Below are 20825 nucleotides of genomic sequence, written 5' to 3'. Positions count from 1 at the left end.
TATTTATGTTGTGGTTCGGTGTCATATCTTTGTCAGCAGCACTACCTATTAGTGGATAAAAGGCTATCTCGGACATTCTCTCACCTACCTGTGACCACACTGAAACGTTTGATTAAATTATTAACTGCATGACAATTTCCTTGCCTTTTTATGTCTTTGTAAGACATATATTAAAACAAGAGACACTATATATTAGGCACTGGTTGCAGTCAGAAGTTGTGTGTAAGAAGAAACCCTCCTGTGAGTCTGAGTGTGGTAGTGTGGTACATAGTATATTTATATATTCAAGTTGTCATATGTTTTCCTCTGTATACAGTATGTATAAACATTCTAACCTGAGTGCAATATGTACATATTGTAAAAAGCATAAAAGGAATCCACATAACAACCATAAATTAAAGTGTTTGACGTATATTAACTTGGTGTTAAAAAATATATATCAAAAACATGAAATATATTTAAATAAATTATAAGATTGGTACAAATATGAGCGGCCTCTCTCTGTTGTTTCTTAAAGTACGTGGTGTTGTTCATCACTGACTATAACAGGCAATATGATTCAATTGGAATCTATAGGAATCCAGTAGGTTGCACAGGTCTCTGGCTTCCTTACAGGTCTAGATTAATACACTGAACTAAAATATAAATGCAACATGTTAATTAAGTGTTGGTCCCATGTATCATGAGCTGAAATAAAAGATCACAGAAATTGTTGTGCACAGATTTGTTTACATCCCTGTTAGTGTGCATTTTCTCCTTTGCCAAGATAATCCATCCACCTGACAGGTGCGGCATATCAAGAAGCTGATTAAACAGCATGATCATTACACAGGTACACCTTGTGCTGGGGACAATAAAAGTAAAAAATTAGCAGTTTTGTCACACAACACAATGCAACAGATGCCTCAGGTTTTTAGGTAATTGGCATGATGACTGCAGGAATGTCCACCAGAGCTCTTGCCAGAGAATTGAATGTTAATTTCTCAACCATAAGCCGCCTCCAACATCGCTTTACAGAAATTGGCAGCATGTCCAACCGGCCTCAAAACCGCAGACCACCTGTAACCCCGCCAGCCCAGGACCTCTACATCCCACTCCTTCACCTGCGGGATCGTCTGAGACCAGCCACCCGGACAGCTGAAGAAACTGTGGGTTTGCACAAACAAAGGATTTCTGCACAAACTGTCAAACCGTCTCAGCGAAGCTCATCTGCGTGCTCGTTGTCCTTGACCTGACTGCAGTTTGGCGTCATAACTGACTTCAGTGGGCAAATACTCACCTTCGATGGCCACTGGCACGCTGGAGAAGTGTGCTCTTCATGGATGAATCCCAGTTTGAACTGTACCGGGCAGATGGCAGACCGTGTATGGCGCCATCTGGGCGAGCGGTTTTCTGATGTCAACGTTGTGAACAGAGTGCCCCGTGAGGGCGGTGGGGTTATGTTATGGGCAGGTATAAGCTACGGACAATGAACGCAATTTCATTTTATCTATGGCAATTTGAATGCACAGAGATACCGTGACGAGATCCTGAGGCCCATTGTCGTGTCATTCATCCGCCACCATCACCTCATGTTTCAGCATGATAATGGACAGCTCCATGTTGCAAGGATCTGTACACAATTCCTGGAAGCTGAAAATGTCCTAGTTCTTCCATGGCCTGCATACTCACCAGACATGTCACCAATTGAGCATGTTTGGATGCTGTGGTTCGACATGTACGACAGCGTGTTCCAGTTCCCGCCAATATCTAGCAACTTCGCACAGCCATTGAAGAGGAGTGGGGGGAGAAATCCACAGGCCACAATCAACAGCCTGATCAACTCTATGCGAAGGAGATGTGTCACGCTGCATGTGGCAAATGGTGGTCACACCCAATACTGTTTTTTCTGATCCATGCCCCTACCTTTTTTTTAAGGTATCTGTGACCAACAGATGCATATCTGTATTCCCAGTCATGCGAAATCCATTGGCCTAATTCATTTATTTTAAATGACTGATTTCCCTATATGAACTGTAACATATTAAAATCTTTGAAAAGTTTGCAAGTTGCATTTATATTTTTTGTTCTCTGTAGATTAAAAGACAAATAAAACACTTTGCAAAGTCAGTTATCTAAAATTCACATTATGTACTGTAATTGTAATGGACAATGAGCATTAAAGGGTTACTTTGGAATTTTGGCAATGAGGCCCTTTATCTACCTTCCCAAAGTCAGATGAACTTGTGGATACTATTTTTATGTCTCTGTGTCCAGTATGATGGAAGTAAGAGGTAGTTTCACAAGCCAATGCTAACTAGCATTAGCATGCGAGTTCATCCGACTCTGGGGAATTAAAGGGCCTCATTGTCAAAATCCCAAAGTATCCCTTTAAAGGCAAGTAGTTTTTGCTTAATGAGCATTGAGTGAACTTGCCGCCTGGGAAAATGTATTCTGTCAATGGAAGTTCTCTTTACCTAAGAGAGTAAATATTTGTCTGAAAATGTCTATTTGTTTAGGTTCAAATGACAAAGTAACCAAACAATCAACCATTTGTTGTACTGCAGGATTTATGCTTTGTGGATCCCATTCCCCCGTGCCAACATATGTTTGTACAAGCTAGCAGGCAGAGTGATTAACCCTAAGTAACACTTTTTTTCTCAGCATGATACTACAGTAAGAATCCTACTCAATCAAAATCAGACACTCAACTTTAGATTAATTCAAATACTCTCTTGTGCAATGCTGAATAAATAATTCACCATGCTTTGGCTTTACCCTAGTACGACAAACTGGTTTGCTGGTTTGGATTGAGCACAGGCCTAGGATAGAATGGACCACACTAGCAGAGAACAGTATGTGGAGGGACATTCCTTTGGTCGTTCCACTCAAACACGATGTATCAATGCCTTCATCTACTTCCTCTGGTTTATTATGCATTACTGCTCCCAATTTCTGTCAATCACAGCCTAGGAACTAAATCCACAGTGATATACACCTGAAAACGTACAATTCAGGGTTTTTATTTTCAACAGGCAGCATTCTGCACTACCTTGGGCTGCCATGGTTTGGGATTTTAATCATTTTTGACATAAGGAGGAATATGTGCAGGTCCAAATCAGGCATAATGGTGGAGGTGCCAGTGGTAAGATAAAGAGGCTAAGTAGCATCATTAGCTAGTTATGAGAACAAATTATTGCTGACTATTTTTGTCCTCTCATTTCTCTAAAATACCAATAGCTGAGCTACAGTAATTACACTCATTAAAGTGATTTTATAGGTTTTGTTTTATCAAAGCCCTGATGTTCGAAGTAAGATGTCATGGGAGGAGTACAAATGGAAGAATAACTCAAAATTAAAAAAACATTGTGACATGAAAGTAACTAACTAAGCCCGTGTCAAATACCCAACAAGATTATCATTTGGGCAAGCATTAACTTTGAGCCTGGTCTCAACCTTTAACCCTGCCCTCTGAACCCTAAAATGTCTGGTCATGCCATAATGCATCCATATTAATCTCTATAAACGTTGATGGCTATGTTAGACTAGATTAGACTAACAATTTACAAAATGTAAAAGAGAAATAAGATAAAGAGAGAGAATAGTGCATTGTTAGTTCTGTTGAGTATGTATTGTTTATTTGAAGAGACCAGACAATCTGCAGATTCCTCAAAAAAAGCATTTTATTTAGGACACAGTACAGTAAACCGTTCGTTTTACAGACATATTGTAGATTATGTGACAATCAACTGATTGCTACACCATATTGATGGGAACTACTGTTAGTGTGACCTGGCAGATGTGTATTGTAACTGCACAACTATGGATGATAACGGAGGATGGTTTCTTTACTATCAGTCTCGTGTTTGGGTGGATGTTCACCGGTCAGATCTTGGGTCTGATTACGAGTTGTTTTCCAAAAACACTTTGCAGCATCTCACACATTGTTCGTACACATTTTCAAAGTCTTCCTCATGCCCCTATAGAACAGAAAAAAGGGAAATCAATGAATTTTGCCCCAAAATATTGTATGAATAAAAGTTATACATTTTTGCTTTTCAGAAAGCTATTAAATAAAATTTGATGTGTTCATCAATATTCTTTTATTAAGGCATTTAAATAGTGCCATCAAAATAAAACAGCAGGAAAGAGCCTTTTCCATGAGCAATGAAGCAGTTAATCTTTCTCAAAATCTGAATCAGAAAGCCTATAGTTACTAGCTCAATAATTTCCCAACCCAGTAGAATATAGAGCTGACATTGGATAGGGGTTTCTTCAGTGACGTTTTCCCCCCCAAAACCCACACAATTCTGTCCAATTGGCTCTTGTCATTAAATTAGCCAATAATAGAGAAGAAAACAGCCCAAGCCAACTTTCCAGGCCCACCATAAAGAACGTTACACCTTTCAGAGACCTGTGACACCAATCCAAAGTGCCAAAAGGGCATGTCTTGTCCTTTGAAATGTTCAGCGTTTGCCTTTAGAAACCTTAGAGTGCATTCCTCTTAACTTCTCTCTCTCGTGTTGTGTGGCAAACTAATTTAAAACTCAAATTTACACTGTGTGAATAGTAATGTTAAAACATCAAGAAGAGACTCTTTCCAGAAAAATATACAAAACAGAGAGAGATGCAATAAATAAACAACAATAGATGTAATATCTGTCCACATGCATTGGTGAAACAGACAGTCCATTGTAGAGGCCGGTTGGGGACTCCTAAAGCGATGATCTCATATTCACAAACAATAATATCTGTAACAACCAGGGAAGATGGCCGACAACTCAGTCTATGCATGACAGAGGCATGTAACCCTAACTTTAAAAAGTTCATCCAAAAATGAAAGATATTTTCTTTCCTCAGAAATGGTCTAGGAGTAGAGTGCACACGCCGTTTTGTAATACGTTTTAAATTGTTTTTTACTTGTTCAGGCCCTTGTAAAAGGTAGAAACCGTCTGAAAAATTGTATTGTTTTTAATAACGGACGGCTCGTTTTATACCATGCTGGAACTCAAATCAAAAGCAGAATCGTTCAAAAATGAGTCCCTGTACAAAATGTACTTGGACACATTTGACAGTTAGCCTTTTAATATACTCCTTCGCTGGCAGGAGAACAGCCAACCACACCTGAAGACTCTTAACACCCACCCAGTTCCTCCACCCCCTCCACCCCCTTCAACCCCCAAACTCAGTCTCTGATCCAAACAAAAAGGCTCCAAACTAAGTCTTTGGAACCACATTCAGCTACGTCCTCCTCAGAGCTTGTCATCGGCTCTAAGGTTGGACTGAGAAACTCGTGTCTCAATTTATTTAAAAAACAGAGCCGTCTGGCTCTAGTCCTTTCCTGGGCTTCTCTGCCATGCGTTGTGGCGAAGGATGACGGACCACAACCCAGCGCTGTCAACACGCCAAAATATTTATTTACGCGCCTCTGAAACCAGGCTTAAGGCTAAGCTCCCTCTGGCTACCATACACTCACAGCTGGTGTTAAAGGTCCAATGCAGACATTTTTATCTCAATAGCAAATCATTTCTGGGTAACAATTAGATACCTTACTGTGACTGTTTCTAATTGAAATGATCAAAAAGAAACAAAAATACCTTCTTAGCAAAGAGTAATTTCTCAAGCAAGAATTTTGCTAGGACTGTTGTAGTGGTCTAAGTGGGGAGGGTAAAACTGAAAATTTGCTGTTATTGGCAAAGAGATTTAGAACTCTTATTGGTCTATTAACTAATTTACTGCCTGGTGAAGCCAAAACTCCATCCCACCAAAACAGGCTGAAATTCCAGGCGTTTTCTTTTTTATCAAACAGCTCGTACACTGAAAGGGCAGGATCATTTTCACAATATTTTTACAACCTCAGTGTGGAAATATATATAAAACATAGGAAAATCACATTTTTGACAGCACTGGGATTTTAACACACAGGGACAGACAGCCAAGAAGAGGGACACACATGATTGAACCAGAGTGCACACAGACACTTTATTTTGGTCAACCACAACCATCGCAACATTAATACTTTACTGTCATTATTCTATCAAAAGGGATGTTTCCTGAAACCCTAATAGAGACATCTCAATTACCCACACATGACATTATGCGATCAGCGGTCTACCCGCAACATGCATGTCCCTGGTCAAGACCACACAACAAATTAATTCATTTATTATTTTAACAAGAATATAGGACAGGGGATATGATTTATATAGCATTCCTCATCAAACCAAACATGCAGTTTGCCTGCATTTTCACATTCCTGAAACATTTCCCTCCTTTTTTCTAATTATCTTCCTCCACACCCAACAACAGAGACTGTAGTAGACCAACAGAGACTGTAGTAGACCAACAACTGGACTTCAATTATCAAACTAACTGCCCTTCTCCTCCCCCAGTATCAGCCCCCCCCCCCCCTCATCACATCCATGTAAAATTCTATTAACACTGCACAAACCAACCGGCCTCCACTTCCGATGCCATTTGGCAGGACTTACATAGGAAGCATTTAAAGCTGGGAAAAGTTAACAAAGCCATTAAACATGTTGTGAGATGGTAAAGTGCGGCTGCAGAGAGACTTGAGGACACAGGACACTAGTGACGGGGGACAAAAATCGATAGTTACAGAACCAGTCAAAAGTTTGGACATACCTACACATTCCAGGGTTTTTCTTGTCTCATTGTTCTGTTGAAAAACAAATGATAAGCGCAAACCAGATGGGATGGCGTATCACTGCAGAACGCTGTTTCCATATGTGTTATTTCATAGTTTTGATGTCTTCACCAATATGTAGAAAATAGTAAAAATAAAGAAAAACCCTTTAATGGGTAGGTGTGTCCAAACTTTTGACTGGTACTGTACATATCAGGATATTATTTTTGACGATATATCATATCGTTTTGACAATTTCGCAATATTATTTTTGCGCTAATTGGCTGTAACTGCTCCAAAACTGCAGTATTTTTCCTTCATAGCTTGTTCTCCATCTTTTTAAGTAGGGAGACAATTTGTTTAACAGTTTTATTTCCATGACTGATCAAAACGTTCTCATGGCTCTCTTGTCCCTCTGCAGCAGACATATGGTGAGCAATATGATTGGAACATCAAATTGCAAAAGAATCTAATTATCGAATCACAATATATATCGTGTCGGCACCAAAGTACCATGATAATATCGTATCTCAGGACATGAGAGGAAGAGGAAGACAATAACTTTTCCCATCAGAAACCAATTGTTCCATACAGTGGTTTTAACTGGGGATTATTTTGTATTTTTTTACACTAAGCAAGTTAGTTAAAAACAAATTCTTATTTACAATGACTGCCAAACCCGGACGACGCTGGGCCAATTGTGCACCACCCTATGGGACTCCCAATCAAGGCCGGATGTGATACAGCCTGGATTTGAACCAGGGACTGGCACTGCACTGCACTGAGATACAGTGCCTTAGAGCGCTGCACCACTCGGGAGCCCAGAGTGAGGCTTAGACATAGATAGTGCTGGTGTGAGGACACAAGGACTCTCTGAATTATGGGAGTTAACATGGAAACTTACCCTGTAGAGAACAGGACATTGTTCTACTGAATGTGTTACCTTATCTCGCTGTAAGTGTATGGATTCATGTAGCCTACAGTACTTTAGAAAAATGTTGGTGGGTTAAGCCATATGCAGTCATGTTTTTTATTCACAACGTGAGCAGCAGAATCTGTTTTTTGTCTAAATCTAGTAACCCAGTTGTGATAGGGCCACTTAGTACTGGTGGGAAAACACTGTCAGTGCAGTAGACTTACGTAGTATGGGTCTTTGATGATCAGTTGTTTCTCTGGGTCGTACGAGCCCAGCAGCTCAATCATGGCTTTGCTGTTTTTCACAGAGTTTGCCTTCTTTTTCAGGTCACTGTAAAGAGAGAGAAGTCAGAGACGGTTAGGATTTGTTCCTGTGACAATACTAAAATCAAATACCACCAGTGCTATTTTGGACCAAATATCTGACAGACTTTTACAAATGTAACCACCAATTTGATAGAACAACTTTTATTGTGGTATAAATGGCTATCTGTCCATAACAAATGGAACCAAATAAAAAAGGTTTAATAAGTCTTAGACACCCATTTTGTTGGTTTGGTGTTTCTGTGACACGCAAGAGCCCATCACAGACAACACATCTATTCTATTCCAAGTCTTCTAAATGGCTTACTGTGGTATACGCTATCAGTGCACAACAAGTCAAACTCTGAAACCAACTATCAATATATGAGAATGTATTTGTGACTAAATCCTTTTGACAGTTACTAGAACAGTTACTTAAAGGCTACACAACTTCTTCAAACAAGTCCTCACAATCCAAATGTGGAAATTAGTCTTTTATTGACTTTACTGGTTTCTTTTATTTTGATGCTTGGGTAATTGGGCTTATAAATACAACAATACACTCAGTAATAAAAGCAGCTAGGAAGGATCCATGCACCATGCCTGGCTGTAAACCAGACCACAGGGGTCTAGAAATGCAGCGGATATTTAAAAACTATTACTAACCCAGACACTAAAACAAAGCTGTTGCCAGGTCCTTCCTATTGTAAGTAGTGTAATGGCTCAAATGAAATGGCCAGCCATACTGCTTGGACCGAGAGGGGACTGACTCCCCCACAATGAGGGTATGGGGCCAAGCTGGGAAGCTTCCAATGCTGGGAATGGGACTCAAAACAGGGAACTACCGCCCCACTGCCACCTCCTGTGCCTAACCCGGTGGTAGAGCAGCTGACGCTTTCATGGGGGGGGGTTTAAGGTGAGTTGTATAGCACTGCATTGTAAATGTAGAATGCAGCGGAGAGGAAAGGGCTCCTTGTTCCCACTGACTAAACTGAAAGGTAAGTAAAGCACTATAATCCAACACAATAATAAAACATGTAAAAACTAACTGGTGATGATTAATTAGGTCATTGGTAATAATTGGCGGGGAGTTAAGGTTAATCTCTTTCTCTCGCTAGCCAACCAAATACTTGGAGAGAGAAACAGAATGGATGAAGAAAAGGGAAAAGTCGCCCCCAAACAGAAAAGACGAGGCATCCAAAGACCTCAGTAAGCTGCTTACAGACCGCACCGCCTTAGGCATGTGATCTCTAAATGATCCCTGAACGTTCAAAGTAGCAAGAAATATCCCTCCCCCTGCCCAGGCTTCACATGCAAACAGCTTAGGGACACTCACTTGTTAGACAGACTTTACCCCTACACTTTACATAGACCTTGATGTGTACATGTCTGCCTGTATGTCACGTCTGCATCTGTGTGTGTGTACACAACATACTTCTCCACAATCGCCAAGGCATCCCCCTACCTGACCCGTTGCAGGGAAAGCCTAACTTTAACATACAGACAATGACATTTTGAATGGACGACAGCCATCACCAAGTTCCTGATATAAAGTTTGGATCTGACAATTACCTCGTTTCTATTGTACTTTTATTGCTCGGTCTGTTCGGTCTATCTCAATATCCCGGACCATTTCTACACTCCGCATAAGCTCTTCTCTGACTTAGTTTGTGACCCCGGTAATCATGTTTGGGTAAGTGCCATAGGGTCATAGAACAAGTAAACGCCAAGGATGTTACTTAAACATTTTCATTTTTACTCCAATAATTTTGAATGGCAGCCCGGAATAGAATAGACTTGTGATGTCATGGCACAGAACACCGTTCTGTGAGTCAGAGTATCCGTGCAGATGTAGCAAATTGTGTTCACCCCCCTCTTGAACAAAGGAAGCAGACCGAGCACACACACACACACACACACACACACATATACGCATGGATACACACACTCACACACGAACATAGGGTTAAGATGCATATACCTCAAATTGCTCTCATCCATGCACAGAATGTAGTCAAATGACATAAAATCCTCCTTTGTCACCTAGAAGAAAAAAAACACAGAAGACAAAATGTTAACATTGGTACTGGTGTGTGTTGACAACACAAGACTGGATGCTGTGCTTTCTCTATAAAGTTTAACTGTCAGGCACTAGGCCCTATATAACTTCTGCCTGGTATATATGTTCCATTACAGTGGTAAAGACCTCTCCCTGGTTCTCGTTGAGTCAAATTGAGAGGTTCCAGAGAACTCAGAGAGAGAAGAAGAAAGAGAAAGAGAGGGAGATCGAGAGAGAGATGGAGAGGAGCGGTGTCTGGGTCCCTCCATGTTCAGGGTTATGAAAGGGATCAAAGCAGTACATCTTCAAGTACAGTGCATTCGGAAAGTATTCAGACCCTTTGACTTTTTACACATTTTGTTACGTTACAGCCTTATTCTCAAATTGATTCAATTAATAATTTTCAATCTACACTAAATACCTCCTAATGACAAAGCGTAAACTGGTATTAAAAATGTTGCAAATTTATAAAAAATATAAAACAGAAATACCTTATTTACATAAGTATTCAGACCCTTTGCTATGAGACTTGAAATTGAGCTCAGGTGCATCGTGTTTTGGCACCATCCCTACGGTGAAGCATGGTGGTGGCAGCATCATGCTGTGGGGATGTTTTTCAGCGGCAGGGATTGTGAGACTAGTCAGGATTGAGGGAAAGATGAACAGAGCAAAGTAGAGAGATCCTTGATGAAAACCTGCTCCAGAGCGCTCAGAAGCGAAGGCGAAGTTTCGCCTTCCAACAGGACAACGACTCTAAGCACACAGCCAAGACAATGCAGGAGTGGCTTCGGAACAAGTCTCTGAATGTCCTTGAGTGGCCCAGCCAAAGCCCGGACTTCAACCCGGTCTAACATTCTGGAGAGACCTGAACATAGCTGTGCAACAACGCTCCCCATCCAACCTGACAGCTTGAGAGGATCTGCAGAGAAGAATGTGAGAAACTCCACAAATACAGGTGTGCCAAGCTTGTAGCATCATAACCAAGAAGATTCGAGGCTGTAATCGCTGCTAAACGTGCTTCAACAAAGTACTGAGTAAAGGGTGAATACTTATGTAAATTAAATATCTGTTTTTATATTTGTAATGCATTTTCACAAATTTCTGAAAACCTGTTTTTGCGTTGTCATTATGGGGTAGTGTGTGCAGATTGATGAGAAGAAAAAACAAATGTAATCAATGTTAGAATAAGGCTGAACGTAACAAAATGTGTGGGGGTGGGGGGGGGAAATCAAGGTATCTGAATACTTTCTGAATGCACTGTGTGTGAATCTTGTTGTGCAACACTTACTCAGCCATGACTCAGGAGAGTGAGGCCATGCCTCAATTATGGTTTGAAAGGGTTTCTAGGGTGGGACTTGGGAATGGAGAGGTTAAAAGAGTGAAGAGAAAGAAGTAGAGGGAGTAAAGACAGAGAGAAAGAGCCATTTACATGAAAGCTCGCCAGAAATTGACCATTCCAGATTTGTATAATAAGAGTATATAATAATTAGGTGTTGTGTATGTAGTATTTGTATTGATCCAAAAACCCTTGCAAAATGAAAGTTAAGTTGGCAAAATGTCAAATTCCATCCACTGCTATTTAAACTCTGTAGTTCCCCGTTTGGGCTTTACAGCGCAAACACACACACACACACACACACAATATTTGTCTTCTCCCTTTGCAATAATCTCTGGTCAAAATCCTCATGTGAACCCCCTCCACAATGCAGCGATAGAGCCTGGTTGGATTTCTGGCATTTTTGACTGACAGTCAGGGAGGCTGTTATATGAGGAACGGGTGGGAGGGGAGAGATATAAGGAAAAATAAGGGAGAACGAGGACCCGGTCTGAGAGCAGACAGATAAAAAGTTCAGAAACCGTGTGGAGTTGTTGAGTTATTGTATGACTTTGTGTGGAGTGAGTGGAGCAGGGAACTATCTGCTTACGAGAGCTCAGTCTAAAGCTACAGTAAGTCAAATGTGGTGATGGGAATTGGGATGACACCCAGACTGAAAAAAGTATGCTTGATTATGACAATTTGCATTCAGGGCAAAAAATCATATCGCTTCAAACCCCTTGCAGGGCCCCCTCCAATCAAATATCTGGGACTTCCAGTGTTAAGACTAAAATAACTTAATCTTTCTCTGTGAAGATGCACTTATGGATTCATTAACTCAAAAAAACAAAAAACTAAGTCCCCATTCTATCCCCTTGCCGTTGTCTCTCAATAAAACAAACTCCCGTTTTTTATTAAACAGAGCACCCTCTGTCTCCAAACATTATTTTCTGAGGCAAGCCGAGACATTACATTAGAGGCAAGAAACAGTGAGTTAAAGTTCACTGAAATTAGCAGGGAACGGGGGGGAACAGAGAGCGAGAGAGAAACTCAGAGCTTGTCAAAGTTCATTGCGTGGAAACATGGGTGGCTCAGAGCCAGGGCAGCGTTGAGCTCCCATCCCTAGTTTCTGGAGATTAGAACGGGGTTGGCCTCTGTCCGTTATGAGAGACAAACTGTCATAACTGTCGCTTTCCTCATCCTCGGAAGAGGTGAGTTGAGAAGGATCTTCAGACCAATATGCGGAGTCAGGGAAATATGCCATCTTTTTATTTAATACGAAAACTGATGACACGAAAACAAACACTTTAACAAACTACAAAATAAGAAAACGACGTACACGCAACCTGAACATAAACTTACATGGACAAACGTAAACTCACGAACAGGAACGGACATCGAAACATACGAACAGCCAAACAGCTCCAAAAGTGAATACATCTAACATAACGAAGACATCACAGGAGACAATCACCCACAAACACACAGTGATAATGCCCTACCTAAATATGACTCTTGATTAGAGGAAAATGCAAACCACCTGCCTCTAATCAAGAGCCATACCAGGCAAACCGAAACCAACATAGAAACAGGTAACATAGACTGCCCACCCAAAACACATGCCCTGACCAAAAACACATAAAAACTAACATAAATAGGTCAGGACTGTTACAGTACCCCCCCCCCAAGGTGCGAACGCCGGGCGCACCAGCACAAAGTCCAGGGGAGGGTCCGGGTGGGCAGTTGACCACGGTGGTGGTTCCGGTTCCGGACGCTGTCCCCATACCACCATAGTCACTCCCCTCTTCTGTCTACCCCTACCACTGACCACCCAAACATTACCTTCCCCTAAATAATCAGCTAGCACCGGAACAAGGGGCAGCACCGGGACAAGGGGTAGCACCGGGACAAGGGGCAGCACAAAAACAAGGGGCAGCACCAGGATAAGGACCATCACTGGAATAAGGGGCAGCACCGGGACAAGGGGCAGCACCGGGACAAGGGGCAGCACCGGGACAAGGGGCAGCACCGGGACAAGGGGCAGCACCGGGACAAGGGGCAGCACCGGGACAAGGGGCAGCACCGGGACAAGGGGCAGCACCGGGACAAGGGGCAGCACCGGGACAAGGGGCAGCACCGGGACAAGGGGCAGCACCGGGACAAGGGGCAGATCCCGGCTGAAGGACTCTGGCAGGTCCTGTTTGGACGGCTCTGGCAGGTCCATGCTGGCTGACGGCTCTCGACGCTCATGGCAGACTGACGGCTCTCTACGCTCATGGCAGGCTGACGGCTCTCGACGCTCATGGCAGGCTGACGGCTCTCGACGCTCATGGCAGGCTGACGGCTCTCGACGCTCATGGCAGGCTGACGGCTCTCGACGCTCATGGCAGGCTGACGGCTCTCGACGCTCATGGCAGGCTGACGGCTCTCGACGCTCATGGCAGGCTGACGGCTCACGACGCTCATGGCGCTCTGACGGCTCTGGCTGCTCATGGCTCTCTGACGGCTCTGGCTGCTCATGGCTCACTGACGGCTCTGGCTGCTCATGGCTCTTTGACGGCTCTGGCTGCTCATGGCTCACTGACGGCTCTGGCTGCTCATGGCTCACTGACGGCTCTGGCTGCTCATGGCTCACTGACGGCTCTGGCTGCTCATGGCTCGCTGGCGGCTCTGGCAGATCCTGTCTGGTTGGCGGCTCTGGCAGATCCTGTCTGGTTGGCGGCTCTGGCAGATCCTGTCTGGTTGGCGGCTCTGGCAGATCCTGTCTGGTTGGCGGCTCTGGCAGATCCTGTCTGGTTGGCGGCTCTGGCAGATCCTGTCTGGTTGGCGGCTCTGGCAGATCCTGTCTGGTTGGCGGCTCTGGCAGATCCTGTCTGGCTGACGGCTCTAGCGGCTCCTGTCTGGCTGATGGCTCTAGCGGCTCCTGTCTGGCTGACGGCTCTGTAGGCTCATGGCAGACGGGCGGCTTTGCAGGCTCATGGCAGACGGGCGGCTTTGCAGGCTCCTGGCAGACGGATGGCTCAGATGGCGCTGGGGAGACGGATGGCTCAGATGGCGCTGAGGAGACAGATGGCTCAGATGGCGCTGGGGAGACGGATGGCTCAGATGGCGCTGGGGAGACGGATGGCTCAGATGGCGCTGGGGAGACGGATGGCTCTGGCCGGATATGGCGCACTGTAGACCTGGTGCGTGGTGCCGGAACTGGAGGCACCGTGCTAATGATAAGCACCTTCCTACTAGTGCGGGGAGCAGAGACAGGGCACACTGAACTCTCAAAGCGTACTCTATACCTGGTGCGTGGTACCGGCACTGGTGGCACCTGGCTGAGGGCACGCACCTCAGGACTAGTACGGGGAGAAGTGACAGTGTGTACAGGACTTGGGAGACGCACAGGTGGCTTAGTGCGTGGGGCCGGAACTGGAGGCACCGAACTGGATACACGCACTACAGGGAGAGTGCGTGGAGGAGGAACAGGGCTCTGGAAATGCACTGGTAGCCTAGTGCGTAATATAGGCACTGTAGGTACTAGGCTGGGGCGGAGAGGTGGCGCCGGAAATACCGGACCGTGCAGGCGTACTGGCTCTCTTGAGCATTGAGCCTGCCCAACCTTACCTGGTTGAATGCTCCCGGTCGCCCTGCCAGTGCGGCGAGGTGGAATAGCCCGCACTGGGCTATGCAGGCGAACCGGGGAAACCATGCGTAAGGCAGGTGCCATGTATGCCGGCCCGAGGAGACGCACTGGAGACCAGACGCGTTGAGCCGGCCTCATGACACCTGGCTCAATGCCCAATCTAGCCCTACCAGTGCGGGGAGGTGGAATAACCCGCACTGGGCTATGCACACGTACAGGAGACACCGTGCGCTCTACTGCGTAACACGGTGTCTGCCCGTACTCCCGCTCTCCACGGTTAGCCTGGGAAGTGGGCGCAGGTCTCCTACCTGCCCTTGGCCCACAACCCCTTAGCCCCCCCCCAAGAAATTTTTGGGAGTTACTCACGGGCTTTTCGGGCTTCCGTGCAAGACGTGTCCCCTCATAATTCCGGTTACGAGCTTGAATCTCCGGCTTCCATCCACGTCTCCTAGCTGCCTCCTCATACCAGCGCTCCTGGGCTGTGGCTGCCTCACTCTTCTCACGAGAGCAGCGATTTCCTCCAGTTTGCGCCCAGGGTCCTCTACCAGACAGGATCTCCTCCCAAGTCCAAAAGTCCTTGTTGCTCCGTCGAGCATTTTTCCCATACCGCTTGGTCTCTGTATTTTGGTGGGTGATTCTGTCATAACTGTCGCTTTCCTCATCCTCGGAAGAGGTGAGGAGAGAAGGATCTTCAGACCAATATGCGGAGTCAGGGAAATATGCCATCTTTTTATTTAATACGAAAACTGATGACACGAAAACAAACACTTTAACAAACTACAAAATAAGAAAACGACGTACACGCAACCTGAACATAAACTTACATGGACAAACGTAAACTCACGAACAGGAACGGACATCGAAACATACGAACAGCCAAACAGCTCCAAAAGTGAATACATCTAACATAACGAAGACATCACAGGAGACAATCACCCACAAACACACAGTGATAATGCCCTACCTAAATATGACTCTTGATTAGAGGAAAATGCAAACCACCTGCCTCTAATCAAGAGCCATACCAGGCAAACCGAAACCAACATAGAAACAGGTAACATAGACTGCCCACCCAAAACACATGCCCTGACCAAAAACACATAAAAACTAACATAAATAGGTCAGGACTGTTACACAAACCAACATGACGGCAGCTCCCCTTCCCAGCATTGGGTCAGGGAGGGCACCAGAGAGCTGGCAGGAGAGAAAGGGAGAGCTGGAAAAACTTGAGAAAAAGACCAGCAAAACATGAGGCCCAATAACACAGTTGGCAAATATGGTTGGGGTGAAATCCATTTCAATTCCAGTCAATTAAAAAAGTAATCCAACTTACACATTTTCCAAAATGCAAAGGGTTGACAAGAATTGGAATTTCAGTGTACTTCCTAAATTGACTGGAATTGAAATGGAATTAACCCCAAGCTTGTCTCTTTCAATAGACTGAGTAGATTTAGAGAGCCTAGATACCAGACATCATAACATCTTGGTGTGATTTAACAGCGTCTATCAGGATGCAATACTAAGCATTGGCAATAAAAGTTAGTACTGCTAGGAAAGTCATTGTGCGCAAGTGTTTTATTCATGGGATTTAGGCTAATACAGCCAACTCACACACACACACTCTCCCCCACACACACACACTGTCCATGCCACACACACTTGTATACAGTCTCCAAAGCAACCCAGCAAGGACCCCAGGGTGACTGATGTATCATATACCTGTCGGGCCCTGTGTTTTGTTTCAATGCCATGTGTCATCAGGCAGGCCAGACCACGGGCGTCCGGGGAGCTGCCTGTGTTCCAGTCAGTCGTGGCACCACTGTCTATGACCCACTGCAACAACAGAGAACACAAGAGCTAGCTAGCTAATGCTAACAGGAAGGATAAAGGGGTTGGTCGTACCTGCCTGGCTACATGCCTCATGGGCACCCCGTGTTTCTTCATGCAGGCTTGACCACGGTGGTCTGGAGGGTTGCCTATCTCATAGGTGGAGGTGGCAGCACTGTCTATCCTCCACTATGCAGAGCAGGAGAACAGCAACAACAAAGCAAAATGTATTCATATGCACACAATGACTCAGCACATGCAGCACATTAGAGAAATCTAATAATAGGTTGATAGATTTCAGTCTAATTTGTTTGTTTCCTTAGCCTATACTGTTAAAAATGCATCTCCATCTCTAGAAGCAGAAGACTGCAGAGCTGGTCATCTCCGTATACCCGTCGCAAGACCCACTGGTTGATACTGATTTGCAAAACCCTCTTAGGCCTCACTCCCCCCTATCGGAGATATCTACTGCAGCCCTCATCCTCCACATACAACACTCGTTCCGCCAGTCACATTCTGTTAAAGGTCCCCAAAGCACATACATCCCTGGGTCGCTCCTCTTTTCAGTTCGCTGCAGATAGCGACTGGAACAAGCTGCAACAAACACTCAAACTGGACAGTTTCATCTCCATCTCTTCATTCAAAGACTCAATCATGGACACTCTAACTGAGAGTTGTGGCTGCTTTGTGTGATGTATTGTCTCTACCTTCTTGCCCTTTGTGCTGTTGTCTGTGTACAATAATGTCTGTACCCTGTTTTGTGCTGCTACCATGTTGTGCTGCTGCCATGTTGTTGTCATGTTGTGTTGCTGCCATGCTGTGTTGTTGTCTTAGGTCTCTCTTTATGTAGTGTTGTCTCTCTTGTTGTGATGTGTGTTTTGCCCTATATTTGTATTTAATACATTTTTATTTTGAACCCCAGCCCCCCATTTGTTCTTAACTGACTTGCCTAGTTAAATAAAGGTTTTATTTATTTTATATATATATAAAATAAATAAAACCTTTATTTAACTAGGCAAGTTAATTTAAAAAAAAAATATATATATATATATATATATTTTTTAAACAGTTTGGAATATGATGCAGTAGGGGAACAAATCTTTATCAATCAAAAGAGTACAGTAGCTCAACAAACGCACAACATATGTGGAGCAAAGTCTACACAAAACAAGTTATCAAATATTTGCATTACTTCCACGCATTACTTCTATGTAACAGAGCTGTCAATATGTTCCTGTGAAGATCTACCCACACATATACATTTAAGCCTTTACCTTGTCAACAACACCAGCATCTGTTGCCATTTTCCTGAAGACGGCTTCGGCGATGGGGGACCTGCAAATGTTCCCTGTTCAAAAAAAAAATGACACATAATAAGCTGACTATCATTAGAGTGCTTGGCTAAATTAGGTCACGCTGCTTGCTTCACCAGTACCACTTCCTCATAACTCAGCTCATACCGAGTCTCGAACCTAGGACCTCTGCCTCGCAAACACATATGACCGCCCTCCTGAAGTGTCTTACCCAGTCGAGCCACAGAAAAGTTAGCTATTTGGCAGCGCTAGTGGAGATACCCATCTGCTACACTTGCATCAGCAAAAACTGATTATCTCACAATATCCCCTGGAGTCTTGGCGAATATCTACCCTATATTTCTGAATGACAAATAATAATTGAACTTGTTGACACCCAATTGAGTCAACTACAGTGTTTGATTGGAGGTATTACAGGGCAATGTGGTCACGTTTTACATTATGCAATCTGAACAATGGAACGTCGTTGAAATTAAATCTCCAATTAACAGTTCAATATAACATATTGGAAACATGAGAAACTTTTGATAGCTGGCTGTTGACTACAAAATGAATTCCCATAATCACCTAAGCCTGCCTGGCTATGGCACAAGATCTTCGTACATAAATTTACATTGGACTCTACTGTCCAAAGGTCTTAGGCCGTGGTAGAATCATTGAGCAACCTTTTCAATGCCTTTGCATTTCAGATAAGGAGAATCTGGTGATATATTAGTAAGGGATATTAGGCAAGTTTGATGAGTAGTCACTAGTTTTTCAGAGGAAGATGTGGACTGATTCCATACTAAATCATGGCAGTGACGTTTTGACGTTTTGGTATTACAAGTTGGATACAGAAATTGATATGTGCAATTTAGTTAGCTAGCTAACTAACTTCAATAGCGGTTGCAATAGTTATTGTACCAACGTGTTCAATGGTTTAGCTAGCTAGTTACACAGTAACTACTGAAGCTAGCATAGCACCCGTTAGCATCACTTGCCATTCATGTACACACGGCAGTCAGTTACAAGTGTATAGCAATTTTTTTATGTATTATCACCTTGACACACCATTGACTCGTTATGTGCATGAAATCACAGAGACTGTGGGTTTTTTTCTTGGTCGTTTCTTACCCAGACACACGAACAGAACAGATTTTCCACTGCTGGCTGCCATTTTGCTTTTAGGGTTTTATGTCAGTATCACTCGATTTTGGCTATAAGGGATACAGTTTATGTCAGAATTTATATTTCGGAGCAGGTTAGGAGAATTTACGCGGCAGGTTAGGATACTTTACGGAGCAGTTTGAGATAATTGGGTTAAGGTCAGAAAAATAGTTAGGGTTAAAATCAACTTTTGACGTTAATTTGACATAGGATGTATCCCAACTAGCCTTGTTCACATCACTGGCACGTTCTTCTTCTTCTTCTTCTTCGTGTAGTTTTCAGGCAGACAAGACGCTTTGTTGCATATTGCTGGCTTTTACAGGTTGGAGTGTGAATTTCACATTTGTTCACAAAAACGGTACAAGGAGAATGGGAAAAATGCATTGCACCACCATCTAACCCTACTGTACATAGAGTTGAAGTCGGAAGTTTACATACACTTAGGTTGGAGTCATTAAAACTCGTTTTTCAACCCCTCCACAAATTTCTTGTTATAAAAACTATAGTTTTGGCAAGTCGGTTCGGACATCTATTTTGTGCATGGCACAAGTAATATTTCCCAAAAATGTTTACAGAGATTATTTCACTTATAATTCACTACATCACAATTCCAGCAGGTCAGAAGTTTACATACACTAAGTTGACTGTGACTTTAAACAGCTTGGAAAATGCCAGAAAATTATGTCATGGCTTTAGAAGCTTCTGATAGGCTAATTGACATCATTTGAGTCCTGGATGGTTGGGAGAAGTTGCTCTCGGAGGATGTGTGGGTACCATTCTTTATTCATGGCTGTGTTCTTAGGCAAAATTGTGAGTGAGCCCACTCCCTTGGCTGAGAAGCAACCCCAAACATGAATGGTCTCAGGATGCTTTACTGTTCGCATGACACAGGACTGACGGTCGTGCTCACCTTGTCTTCTCCGGACAAGCTTTTTTTCCGGATGCCCCAAACAATTGGAAAGGGGATTCATCAGAGAAAATGACTTTACCCCTGTCCTCAGCAGTCCAATCCCTGTACCTTTTTCAGAATGTGAGTCTGTCCCTGATGTTTTTCCTGGAGACAAGTGGCTTCTTTGCTGCCCTTCTTGAGGGGAGGGGGGAGGGGGGGAGGGGGGGGGGGGGGGGGGGGGGGGGGGGGGCTTGGAGGGCATAGGCCCACACACTTGGCAGTCAGGCAGGTAGCCTAGTGGTTAATGCGTTGGGACAGTAACTAAAAGGTTGCTGGTTCGAATACACCTGTCGATGTGTTCTAATTTGCTGTAGGTATGCTGTCATTGTAAATAAGAATTTGTTCTTAACTGACTTGCTTAGTTATATACAGTTTTTCTCAGTCGCTTTGGTGCATTTTTTACATCATCCCTAACATGTGCAAAATAATAAGTGCATTTTTCAGAACAATTTGTACAAACTGCAATATACAATAAATATGTTTCTAAAGCTAGTCAGTTACTAAAAATCCTTAGTACATCTCTCAAAAGTAAATATTCATGCCAATGATCATGTCAGTGTCATCAGAATGATAAGTCATTGAGTCATTGTTCAAGAACAAGGTCGTCAAAATGTTGAGGCATGTTGTCAATGTAACTGTGTACTTTGACAATATTACCTGATGTAAACTTAGGCTACAGTTTGGATGACAGTTACTGTATTGAAAATGCACAAGGCTGCACTTCTATGGCATATATCAATTT

General features: G+C 43.6%; 1 protein-coding gene across 2 annotated transcripts; it reads right to left on the bottom strand.

The window, feature by feature from the left end:
* Positions 1-3644: 3644 nt before the first annotated feature.
* acp1 (acid phosphatase 1) lies at positions 3645-19370 on the bottom strand. Of its 2 annotated transcripts, none has more exons than XM_055885211.1 (6): positions 19102-19370; positions 17950-18023; positions 16568-16681; positions 9825-9886; positions 7766-7871; positions 3645-3959 (listed from the first exon to the last, which is right to left on the bottom strand). In XM_055885211.1, exons 1-6 carry the CDS (start codon positions 19142-19144, stop codon positions 3882-3884), a joined length of 477 nt encoding a protein of 158 aa, XP_055741186.1. In that variant the 5' UTR covers positions 19145-19370; the 3' UTR covers positions 3645-3881. The 2 variants fall into 2 exon arrangements, with proteins under 2 accessions (XP_055741186.1, XP_055741187.1); XM_055885212.1 differs by lacking the exon at positions 16568-16681 and adding an exon at positions 16751-16864 and having other exon boundaries at positions 19102-19368.
* Between the last annotated feature and the right edge of the window lie 1455 nt (positions 19371-20825).

The sequence above is a fragment of the Salvelinus fontinalis genome, chromosome 27 (assembly GCF_029448725.1).
Source record: "Salvelinus fontinalis isolate EN_2023a chromosome 27, ASM2944872v1, whole genome shotgun sequence".
Classification (NCBI taxonomy): Eukaryota; Metazoa; Chordata; class Actinopteri; order Salmoniformes; family Salmonidae; genus Salvelinus; species Salvelinus fontinalis.
This window is presented reverse-complemented; position numbering and strand designations above follow the sequence as displayed.

What these genes read in the sequence shown, in the direction of transcription:
- acp1 (XM_055885211.1), bottom strand. Translation starts at nt 19,144, where the DNA reads ATGGCAGCCAGCAGTGGAAAATCTGTTCTGTTCGTGTGTCTGG. An exon ending in TGTTCTGTTCGTGTGTCTGG is followed by an intron (nt 18,024 to 19,101) that starts GTAAGAAACGAC and finishes TTTTTTGAACAG; the next exon opens with GGAACATTTGCAGGTCCCCC. An exon ending in TCATCAAAGACCCATACTAC is followed by an intron (nt 3,960 to 7,765) that starts GTAAGTCTACTG and finishes TCTGTTCTATAG; the next exon opens with GGGCATGAGGAAGACTTTGA.